Source organism: Oryzias latipes, chromosome 10 (genome assembly GCF_002234675.1).
Source record: "Oryzias latipes chromosome 10, ASM223467v1".
NCBI lineage: Eukaryota > Metazoa > Chordata > Actinopteri > Beloniformes > Adrianichthyidae > Oryzias > Oryzias latipes.
The window spans coordinates 16,503,028-16,515,830 of NC_019868.2; the positions used below are offsets into that span (position 1 = coordinate 16,503,028).

Below are 12,803 nucleotides of genomic sequence, written 5' to 3' on the forward strand. Positions count from 1 at the left end.
AAGTGCAACACTGCAGAAATAGGCAGAAGTATATACAGTAATAAGCTTTAGTTTTTGGATTCTAGCTGTTTAAATAAAGGCAAACCTTCCATTATCTCTTAGGTTCATAATGGGAAGAAGTTAAAGTCCAGGATTGGAGGACATCAAACCTAGAATGAGGACAGACCATAAAAAATGAGATGGGTTAACTCTTTGGACACATCATCCATTGATTTGAGTTTATTTAAAGACCTTTTTTTCAGCTCTGTGGTCTTTGTCATTCATGTCAAAAGGGATGTAATTGAACCTCTATTTTTCACGAAACTCATCAAATGGGCGCGACAAACACGCCTGACAGGTGTTAGAATATGGCCACTCAGCCTGTCATGGAGCTGACAGTTCTACAACAATTTGAACACCATTTTGACATCAAATCTAAAAAGAAATTGATGAAGTTCTTAAGTTGTCACCTGCACTCCGTTCATGTTGGATGTAAAATTTAACCACAAAGGTGAAAAAAGGTGTTTGATTTGATTTGATTTAGCGTACTGAAAGTGTATTTCTCAGCATGAGGTTGACATGAGAGAAAACACAAAGGTCATAATGTCATGAAAAAATAAAAAATAAATGGACCAATACTTTGAAAGAAGACTGTCTTTGTTAAATATTTTGGCTTGGTGGGTGTTCCTCTCTAGAGAATGTCTTCTCTAGTTGGGACAAGACCTGGGATATAATTATGCTGTCTCATTAAACTGTTGTGAACATAGTACCAAATGCTGACTGTTTTGGTCTGAAAATCCATGAATACTTCTCTGTAAATTGTCTGTGTAGAAACTCAATTTATTTCAAGAAAATAAAGCTTTGAACCTCCAACTAAAAAGGTTCTGGGGGGGTGTAAGCCAGACATCTTTTAGACCAATGGAAATGAAGAAAGGAACTGCTCAGAATCACAGTGTCAGAAAGTATTTATTGTTCTAAAGTTGGACCTTTTTACATTGCAAGGAAAATGGAATGACTTGATTGTGATCCAGTGGTTACCTATGAAAACTGATGTGGCTCCTCTTATTCTTAAAGTCCCACTTATTATCTTTGATTTATATCAAAAGTGTCCCCAGTGGTCTTTTAATTATGATTGTGCAGTTTGTAGCAAAAATCCCAAAACTTGTGTCGTTTTCTGGGACATTGTTTCTGCAGAGCGGCAGCAGTTCTACTTCCTGTCATCTGTCTTTTATGCCCTCTTCTGCTAGCTTACAGCCTCTTACAAATATGGTGCACTGGGGTTCTGTCCTCTTTTCTCATCTACTTCTACCCTCCCTCTCTTCTCTATTCTTGATCATTATTCATCATTTAGTTCCCTCTGTTTGGTGGATTCATGTATTGTCCCTCTTTCCCTCTCCCATCCTGGGGAGTGGGAATGCTTTCAGATTCCAGTTGGCTCATCCGTGCTCCTGTACCTGACCGTGTACCTCGTCTCTGGCTCGCCTCTACTACTGCTTCTACACCTGGCTGTGGTTCCTGTCTCCAGCTCGACTTGCGCCCCTGACTGTCCCCCCAACTCTGTCTGGATGAAGCTCGTCTGCTGGACTTTATATATGTAGTTGTAGATTTAGATAAGTTCATTCTTCTCTAAGAGTTCTGGTAAATCGCCTGTCCGTTCTGGGGGAGGATCCCTCCTTCATGTGGGCACCCCTGAGGTTTCTTCGTTTTTTTCAGAATCCGTTTTTTTTTGGGAGCTTTTCCTTATTGCGAAGGGGGGTCTAAGGGCAGGGATGCCAGTTTAGCTTAGTCAGTTTGTTAGTTCAATTTAATATTCTCCTATTGAACTCTATGTATTTATGATCCTTTTGATTTTATGTTTTACTTTTTCAATTACCGAAGCCCATCGAGACGAATGTTGTTGTGAATTTGGGCTATATAAATAATATTGAATTGAATTGAACCCCAAAGTAAAATTTGCGGTGCAAAATAAATTGTAGCAATATCAAAACTATCCAACCGTACAGTTTTGAGCCAGGTGCCAACAAGGAAAAAGAAGACGTGCATGGATCTAGTCGTCTACAAGTGGATGCATTAGAGTGGAACGAAGCAGGGAGCTTGTGTTCCACCGATTATAGCTTGTACAACACAGCTACAAACTATTTCAATCTACATTTTTTCATCAGCTCCTGATGCTCAACAATGCTATTTTAAGCCCAATGTTCTTTGTATTTCCTTCATCATGAGAAAAATGCCCGCAATAACATGTTAAAATCACCAAACACACATTTTTTTATTTATTGGAGTGGGTCTTTAAATCAGTCTTCAAGAGATTCAGGAAATGTCTCCTGTTAAGAGAAACTGACTTGTCATACTTTCAGAATATTTTCTTAGAGCCTTATTTATTTGCAAAATATAGACTGTTTAGTAAACATTCACACATATTTTTAATTCAAATCGTGCCAGTTACAAAATTTGAAGCCTAATCCCTTTAATTTCTCTAAAAAGAATCAAACCAAATTTAAAAAAGGTTTCATGGCTAATTTGGAGATTTTTGACTGCAGCAAAACAAAAGTACGCTCCCTGCATTGCTTTATTTCCTGTGGTTCTCATGTCCAATAGTTGCTTTGCTAGCTAATGATGATTTTCTTCTGTTTGTTGCTTTGTGCAGCGTAGAAGACAATGTTCCACAAGTCTGTGTCCTGTGCACAGGTGGTCATGATTAGGCTCTGCAGGCGGCCTTAATGAGCACCTGTGCCTGAATTTAGACCTGCATGCTCACCACAGGTTTACAGAATAACTGACACTGGTATAGAAATTACTTTAATAAAGGGAACTTTTTTGAATGTTTGGTGCTTTATTGACTTTGCCTCTTTGAAATTATTAGATCACCTCGACTTTTCTGGTGTTTTTAACCTCTGCCTAGCTTTAAATTATACTAGCTCATTCATTATTTAGCCAAGTGATGTTTGTGTAGTTTCCTCAAAATATAAAGCATTAAACCTTTACATGGATTTTGTTTAAAATATTTGACTATAGGTAGTTTGTTGGTGTTATCATGTTACTATTTGTTTTATTATTGGCCATTGTAATTCTGCCAATTTTGGACTTTATTTATTTATTTATTTTTTACAATGTTTTAGTTAATTTAGCTTTTATTTGAGTATTGCACAAAAATGTCTGGCAATTTCTGTATTTGTGTTAGCTTCTCCGTCTCTTCGATGTTTTGTTGTGTTTGGGGAAGGGACAGTACAACCTATTAGTTGAATTGTTACATGTTTTAACGTAGGCTCGTGCGGCTAATATACAGGTGCGGCTTGTGTAAGTAAATTATGTTGCAGCCTGTAATCAAGTGCGCTCCATAGCCCGGAATTTACAGTATCTGTTTAGCTTATTTAGTTGGTCTAGCTATTTCAGTGCAAAAAATGTTATTAAAGTCTGTTAAGTCCCACTCCAACTATATTTTTATCTGTTGTTAAATTGTTTCCAGTTTTTTTTTTAACTATGATTATGCTATTTTTAGCTAAGATAAAAAAATTGTAATTTTTTAAGACATATCAGTAGAAGGAATTAGTCAAAATTTGTCTCTGGGTTGTCTCCATTTGACTGTTGGCGCGGAAGTAACCCTCCATTGATGTCCCATCATCCCTTTGTCGACACTTACAGCTTACAGTCCCTAACAACCCCAATCTAACATTGGTGGTAACAAGAATGAAGAGCAATATAGGAGCTATCCAGCCCTACAGTTTTGAGACAGAAGCCAGCTCAGATGAGGAAAATGAAGACAATAGATCTGTTTGTCTGCAAATAGATGCATAAGAATGGAGCAGAGCAGACCAGGGAAACCATTCAGTTGCTGCGTTACAACTGATGGCTTTTTCAAAGCGGATTTTTCACAATTTTAAATTCTTAAATACACATTTTTAATTCTTGTACTCTTTTATTTATGTTCTCCATTATGAGAAAAAAGACACAAGAACACATTAAAAACGCCCAAAAACACGATTTTTCATGGAGTGGGTCTATAAAGTTTTAGACTATTAATAGAAACTTTCTCAGAATCAACTAATTTTCAAAGAAACAGTAATCAAATGCATTTACTACAGAGAATGCACATCCTCCAAGACCTTTTTATTCTTTTCTTGTCCTGTCCAAACAGGTCTCCATCTAGTCTTGCTTGCGTCACCTTCATCTAACCGTCTGTTTTAAAAACCACAGCTTCAAAACAGTTCTAAATGACACTAAAGCCTCCTGGTAATCTGTTCTTTTTGCAAGCATTTATGGTATACGGTATCTATAAGTTTGGAAAAGCAATCTGCTGTTTTCTATTTTTTAAAATACCCTGTGTCATATCTCAAGAATCAGGGCTCTGAGTGATTTGAAGTCCATTCAACAGTTTAAAGGCAATTTAAGGTGCTGCTGTTGATAACACACCTCTAAAAACTAGAAAACGGGTGGATTTTTTGTGGAACAGTTTGAAGTGGCACTTTAAGGATTTTGCACGAACTGTAAAACAAAATGACGAATGATTTTTGTATTACAAATAATGTGTTTCCTTTACTAAATGACATAACTATTTGTTGTTCTTTTACCTTGTAAATGCTTAGTGAGATGAAAACTTAATCTTTTTCATGAAGGGTCTCTCATTATATATAAATACCTAAAAGAAAAATCAGAGAAACAACAAAGAAATTTCTTAATAGGATGAAAATGAAAGAAACAACAACATGAAATTGTAAATAAAAATTGTCTCAAAATCAGAAGGCAACACATTTTTTTCCTTGTTTCATGAATCTGCTTTTTATTCAAATATTCATTTCTGGTGCATTTCATAATGTGTTGATGCATTTTGGAGATTGTTTAGAACTAAGAGATGCAAGATGGCAAACATAAGTGTTTGGTAAATTTGATACTTTTACATTTTGGATTTTGAGATTGATTATATATATGTGGATAAACCCCTCCCACTCATTTTCCTTAGAAAGAAAAGTCCTTCCTAAAAGTTACAGCTCACACGTTTTAGTTGCATGTGGCAGCAAAAGTTTGAGCCAACTATTCTAAATGTTGATTTAGAGACTAGAATAAAAGTCTTGTTTTTATTTATAAGTAAATGTACATTTATATTTTGATCTGAAACATAGATACTAAAGCAAACTCTGGCTTCCTTCATTGCATTTTTTATAATTATTAGAAAGCTAATATGCTTCTGATTTACCCCAAATTTGAGAAACACAGAGACATCTTTGCAACATGTATATGGAAAATTATTTTGAATGGAGTTTAAGTTTGAATAGTTTGATGAAGCAGCTCTGTTAGTGTTTTGATGCGTATTAAGAATATACGTAACCATTGAGACGGCTCGTCTCGCGCCCCCAGCCATCCCCCAAACTAAATCTGGATGAAGATCATTTGCTGGACTTTGAATATGTGGTAGTAGAGTTAGATAAGCTAATTCTCTCTATGAGTTCTGGAACATCGCCTGTCCGTCCTGGGGGAGGATCCCTCCTTCATGTGGGCACCCCTAAGGTTTCTTCTTTTTTTCAGGATTCCGTTTTTTTTAGGAGTTTTTTCCTTACCGTGTAGGGTCTAAAGGCACGGATGTCCAGTTTAGCTTAGTCTGTTTAGTTAAAGTTTTAGTATTATCCTATTGAATTCTTTGCATTTATTATCCTTTTTGATTTACCTTACAATTACCGGCACGAAGCCCACTGGGATAACTGTTGTTGTGAATTTTGGCTGTATAAATAAAATTGAATTGAATTGAATTGAAAATTTGTGTTATGCTTTGTTCTTATTCCAGACCTGAAAAAACCCAGATAACAGTCTTATTCTTTCTTCTTCTAAAATGTCTGACAATGTTTGAAAACCAAAAAATTATGATTTTATTCCTTAAATAACTGTAAATATTATTTTGTGTTTGCGTGTTTTTAAAAGATTACACAACGCTATACATTTTAAAAAAACTTTGCTCATTTTCTGATGCCCCCATTACTTAAATTGTTGATTCGCTTATCGCTCGGGACATTTTTCATGTTGTTTATTTTTTTTACTTTTTAACTTTCTCACAACAAGCATAACACATAAATAACAGGTCACAAAGTTTACACATCCAGAATTATTTCAGATTTAACAAACAAAATGTTCATTCTTTTTAGTTTAAATACAAATACTGACTATTTTAATAAATGCACCTTTTTGACCTTTTTTGTTGATTTTTTAATGTGTACAGTCTTTAAAAGTGACTATATTGTTAATGTGAAGCGAGAAAGCTTCTCTAAATCATTTAGGTATTTTAAGTGTCTTTACCAACTGCTTCCCTTTGTTTTCAGAATATTAAATATTTAGGTCTTTTTGTAAGGCTGAGAAAAAATATAAGATCGCCAAGTTTGGAGGAGGAAACTACAGAATGTGAGCACAAACTGTATTTTCTTGGATACAGCTTCAAATCCTCAGCGCCGTGGATCGCCCGCCCACAGAACCTGACTGACGGAACATTAAATCTTTGTTTCATAATAATTCTGTTTCCAAAACACAAAGAAAATGTCGTTTGTCAAGACATGTGCAGGATGTAAACATGCACGTTCAAGCGCAAAACCTTGTTATGTAACTGGGGTCTTCACCTTTGTACCTGTCTGGTTCACTTTGACACAGCTGCAGTGAGAAAGAGAAAAGACAAAGAAAGCTGAAGTGGGGGAGCTGCCGTTCCACCCTGACTTGACACCAGCAGATTTACACTAATAACAAAACGGCTCTTCTCTCTGAATCTTGGCCTTGTTCTCCATCAGCGCCTTATCTTGCTTCAGACAATTGAAAAAAAGCAATTATCCGCAGATACGGCAGCAAGCGACAAAGTAATGGAGCAGACAAGTAGAAACTGTTTCTTTCATCTTTGTGCTGCACTCATCACTAAACATTAACAAGCGTTTATTTTCTAACAGTTGGTAGCACAAATAGGCTTTCTCTTCCCTGACCTTAAGGACCTCTAACTCGTCACTCTTCTGCCATAAAGAAAGCGTTTTTCCTTCATCATCCCACTCCTGCAACATTTCAATTTCAGCTCAATCTGCTGATAAAAGCTTTGGACGAGAGTTTAGGACCATTGGAAAGGTACTGTATCCTCCATGAGGATCTCTACATTTGTTTACCGATCGGGATCAATGGAAGACAGGTGGAAGTGTCGACTGCAAAGCGACAGCGTCAAAACGGCCTTGAGTCAGAAAGTAAATATGAGAGTGTTTATTTGATGAACATCAAGGCGACGTGACAATTTGTCTGCTGGAACTCTGACTACAAGGTAAAACTCTAAGGAAGTTGTAAAATTACACACAATACATACATGTAGCAACACTGCACAACCTCCAGGTTCAGCACAGATCCATACAGGAGATCATCTCACTAACTTTCATTTATATTTATATTTTTGGGGTGGATCAACACAGTGTGTACCCTTACTCTTGTTCATTGACATCTGGCGCTCTATATATACTGAGGAGAGTAAAGTTTCTACCGATTGAGTCACTTTTTTGTGTATTCCATGAAGATTTCCATGCTACATCCCATTATTTTTCTTTGCTTTGCTGCAGAAACAAAACAAAAGCAAAGTAATAACGTGCAACAAGATGAGAGCTTTGTTTCGTGCACAAACATGGACAGAGGTGTATTTGACAAGGGAGTTTCCTCGCTCCTGCTGCAGCGGGGGAAACCGATGTGAAAACAACTTTACAGGGAAGTGGGATTCAACGAGGGAGGGGTTTTTTTTTCTGCCAGATACTAATCAGTGCACTGTCAGTAAGAGAATGCCAAATGAGCTTTCATGTAAACATTTCTAGCTTGATTAATGAAACACGAGGACCGCTCCTTGGAGGAATTAGAGTCTAACATCTGTGAGACATGACCGCAATAACTTTCACTTCCTGCTTGAGATGTCCAAGTTGAAGACCCCAATTTATCCGTGAGCGCGGCTGGATTTCCGCTTGATCCTTAAGTTCCCAAATCCCTTTGATAGAGTTTCTCCCCTTGCAGAAGTGCAGATTCTCTTCAACTTTCTTTGCTAATAAATAAAACAGCGGTGCAGATCAAGAGGAAATTAAACATGCAACCACCTTCCCTCCTGCTTCCCTTGGTGATATTTAAACAATGCCCTCATGAATCCTTCACCAAAAACTGCCTCAGATATTTCTCTGTGAGCATGACACCCCTCAGACGGCGTGATTATCTCTGGCAAGGCGCCACTGAGCTGGAGGAGTGCTTTGAAGACATTCCTAAGGCGATATAAATAGTGTATTTTTTTTCCTCAGCACCCCCATGTAGACAATAGGCTAATCTGGAAGTGGCCAGCCCTCCACTTGCTCTCCACCTATTTCCCAGAGAAGTGCAGTGCCTTTTGCATGCAAGCACTGTGATGCATTAGACCACACACTGCCGTCACGTTTAAATATGGCCTTCATAGCACTTATACCACCCTTTTCCTAAAGCTTGTCTCAACATCAAAATCTGTTTTACGATCAAGATTTGCAGTGATAGGAATTCTTTCTGCTGCCTTTTATTTTGAGACACAGTTTAAATAATCTTAATAATGAAAGGCGTTCTGGATTTCCTCTAAAATTCCAGCTTTTGGGAGCAGAGATTTTAGGAGATTTGGCTGACGGATACTAAGCTCCCTCCTTTTACAGCAATGCAAGTCCAGCTTTACCATCAATAAATGGACATGTAATTTGGGTGGGAAGCGGAGAGGATATTACAACCACCAATCAAGGGATGTTAGGAAAGAAATCTCTTATTCCAAGATGACTGATGGATAATAAAAACTTTTTTTGTACCAGAGGCTTTAATGATTAATGTCAACTCGTAAATTGTTGACAGAAAAATTCCAAGAGAAAAATGTCTTTTGAATGTGCAAAACTCTCCACATGGTCTGGTCATTGTTCTGGTGTGAGTTAGTGTGAAATCAGACTCTTATGTAAGTTTGACTGCTCAGTTAAAATAGTTGAGAGGCTTGCAGCAAAGAAGGAGGCTATAACAGTGAAGTACCTGGTGTTGTTTCAGCCTGTTGCTACACGTCTGATAGTAATTTTTTTTTCTTTTTTGGATTAAATGCATTTGCTGCTACGCTGGTCATACGGGGATTATGTCTCTGTTTTTCTCAACACAAAGCACTTTCTGTGAAATGGATGCCAGCTCTGGACATCAGCTTCTTGCTTTTCCTTTGAGATCCAGAACCTTTTTGAATGAAACAGATCTATTGAACTGCAAAGATGATTTTTTTTTATCTGTAATGTGAAGGTTTGCAAGTCCTTTTGTGTTAAAAAAGAACTACAATTTCCCAAGCTATAAATTATTAAACCTTATTTCAGGTAAATGATTCCATCTGAGCCTCACAGCTGAAATGAGCAATGAATATTTCTGCATTACTGCACCAGATTCAATTTATTTAAAGACTTTACTGCTACACAACACTGGACTTTTTTCTCATGATGGTTACAGTATAATGATGGGGCACTACATCAATAATATTACATTTCTAATCCAATTTAATGGGGGCAAAAAATGAAAAGTAAACACCTTTTTATGTGCGCTTTGAAGTTCTGCATACGATTTTCTTAAAGGCTTTTCTGAAATCTCTATTAAAAATCGTGTAAATGATGGGATTGACAGAACTGTTGCAGTAGCCAATCCAAAAGAAGAGGTTGAAAAGGGCGCCGGGGATGTAGCAGCTGTCTCTGCAGATGGCGTGGAGGGTGTAGGTGAAGAAGAAGGGGAACCAGCAGAGCACAAACACCCCCATCACCACAGCCAGCACGAAGGTGAAGCGCTTCTCGCGCATCTGGGCCACTTTAGTCTTGTTTGCCAGCTGCTGTCGCCCGGGTGGGTGTTTCTGCTCCGGGTAGGGCTGTAACGCCCGGGCTGAAGCCCAGGAGAGGCGGCAGCTCTGCGGCGGGCAGCAGTCCGATCCCTCCACCTTCCTGCGCTTGGTGAAGCGGTTGTGGCGCGGTTTAGTATCCGAGGAGGAGTAGCAGCTCTCCTCCAGGTCAATGTCATCCAGCTCGCCCTGCCGCTGCTGCTGGCTGCCGGAGCTCTGGCTGCTCGGGCTCTCAGCCTCAAACCGGTCCTTCCGGACAAAACAAGTCTCTGACTGAGACGGCTGCCTCTCCAGGCCGTTCTTAGCCACGAACACAGTGGAGGAGCGCTGCTTCGCCACTTTATAAATCTTACAGTAAACAAGGATCATGATGAGACCCGGAGCGAAGAACGAGACCATGCAGGAGGAGATGATGTACCAAGTCTCATCGTTCAGCAGACACTCCCTCTCGTCATGCTTGGTCATGAGGAGGGGAGGGAAGGAGATGACAGCAGAAATGACCCACACGATGGCAATCATCGACTTGATGCGCTTCGGCGTGCGCTTCAGGTTGTAGCTCACCGCTTTGGTGACTGACCAGTAGCGGTCCAGGCTGATGGCGCATAGGTGCACTATGGATGAGGTGCAGAACAAGACATCCAGAGCCAGGTAGAAGGCGCACCAAGTACTTCCAAAGTACCAGTAACCCATGACCTCGTTTACTAGAGAAAAGGGGATGACCAGCGTGGCCACCAGGATGTCCGCAGATGCCAAAGAGACTAGGAAAAGGTTCTGGGGCGCACGGAGAGCCCGGCTCGTCAGCACCGCCACAATCACCAGCACATTACCGACAATAGTGACCAAAATGATCACAGTAACCACAAGGATGATGAGCGCAGTCGCTACCTCTGTATGCGGCAGAATAAACGGCGCGTCGGTGGCGTTTTCATCACTGGAGACGTTTTCCACCAGCAGATTAAAATGGCTTAAATCCATTCTTGCTGCGTACAGTCCGTTGGCATCATTTTTTGGGTATTTTGCACCCCGTATTTTTCTTTTCAGAAACAGTTTCTGCAGGGCGCGTTCTGCTGATTTACTAGTGCATGGCGAGTAGCTGCGCGTAACCCTCCAGAGAGAACAAACGGAGCGCAGCCTGGTCCGAACCCATTCCCTGAAGACGCAGGTCCTTCATTAGAAGTCCTTCAGATACTTCAGACTCAAACTACATTCTATTCCCAAAGCCCGACGAGAGTGAGAAGTTCCAAAAGTGTGCGGAGAGGCTCCCCGATCGAATGGCGCTCCACTTTGTCTGTGCGTAATGGTCGGTTTTTGCGTTTTGGCAAATAGCTAGTCTATGGAGAGGGCCATGAGACGCACACTGCGGGTGGAATGAACGTTCTCACGGGACTGAGGTGACATCACTGAGAGAAAGAGAGAGAAAGGGGGGGGGGGGGCGCACACATAGGGAGAGTTGGATCTCTGACTTCTGAGAAAAGCAGTTTTTCCTTCAGACCAAACCTCTGGTGGATTTTCTCTCTTTGAGCCTTTCCGTCATTTTCACACAGAATTTCTTTTACGTGTTCATGACTTTAAAGTCCCCCCAAAATTACTATATTATTAAGACTGTGCTTACAGCATTCTTTACACTTAACCCTGTTACGCACTAGAACCGATTCAACAACATCAGTTATTTTTATGATTAGGTCAAAGCTTAAAACAAAAGCATTCAGAAAAAAAGGTTGATGGATTTGGCCAAATAAAACTTTCTGGGCGGACAAGTTTATGTTACAACCTCCAAATACGGTAATTTATTTTTGTTTTTCTCTTTTTTACAGACACTCGTTATGTGAACTGCGCACAGTAACGATACAGTTACATAAATGGATTTACATGCCAGTGAAATCAAGCTAATTTGATCTGTTATTATTATGGTCTGGCACTGCAGGGCCATTGGGCTATACAGAATACAAGCGGCCAGCAGCTGCGCTCTTAGCAATCTATTTTTCACTGATTCATTTTTCTATAGTTATTCTTATGTCACTACAGAGTAAATGAATGTATTTGTTGGTTATGTTTAATTTTGAAAATAGAATAATATAATACATGTTTTTTTCTTATAATGTTTTACTTTATGCTCAGTTTTTTACATATTACATGAATGCTTTTCAAATATTTATTTGAAAATAATTTACATATATTTGATAAATGTGTATATTTTGTTTGTTATTTCTAATAGTGTTTGTGTGTATATTTATGTTATTAATATTTAGTTTAAACACATTACAAATGTTCAAAAGTGGGAATTTTCTGCCCTTTATAATGTTTTTGTACTTCAATTTTAATAAACCAGTATTTTTTTTAAACTTAAAATCAATTCACTGCGACAGACTGGCGACCTGTCCAGGGTGCCCTCTGCCTTCACACACAGGCTCCAGCAGCCCCGTGACCCCAAAAGCGACAAAATGGCTTAGAATATGAACGAATGAATAAAATCAGTTCATGGTTAATTTTCCTAAAGGGGCAATGATAGTAGACCTTCAGAGCTGAAGTCAATTTTTCCTCCCTGTATTGGACTGTATTCGTGGGTCGCCACTGCAAACCAGCTTTCACAGAGACGCACAGATGGTTTGGCAGAGATTTTTACTCCGGAGGGTATTCCTGACACAACCCTGTATCTTATTCAGGCTGGGGACCAGCACAGGGAGACCCTTTTTAAAGTCCAGGTCTTCTGTGAGACATTGATGACTTGTCATCCCTGCCTTGTCCTAAAAACTGCAATGATTAATTCCATAAAATCCCCCAACCACACTTAGTAAAAAGGCAGGTATAGGAAATAGAGGGATAGATGGGAAATCTCAATCTTTCTAAGGGAGACCTTGACTCATTTGTATGACAACGAACCCTCATCTTTATTCAGCAATTATTCCATTTCTCACTGTGAAGATGCGTGTTGTGTTCTGTATGTATTTTCTGTAATTGTATAGTTATGTAAGCTTCGTCAGATACACAG

General features: G+C 39.1%; 1 protein-coding gene across 1 annotated transcript; it reads right to left on the bottom strand.

Annotated features, from left to right (window-relative positions):
* Positions 1–7,176: 7,176 nt before the first annotated feature.
* On the bottom strand, positions 7,177–11,200 carry LOC101160174 (alpha-2Db adrenergic receptor). Its single transcript, XM_004073313.3, has one exon. The coding sequence runs from the start codon at positions 10,787–10,789 to the stop codon at positions 9,521–9,523; it is 1,269 nt and encodes a 422-aa protein (XP_004073361.1). The 5' UTR covers positions 10,790–11,200; the 3' UTR covers positions 7,177–9,520.
* Between the last annotated feature and the right edge of the window lie 1,603 nt (positions 11,201–12,803).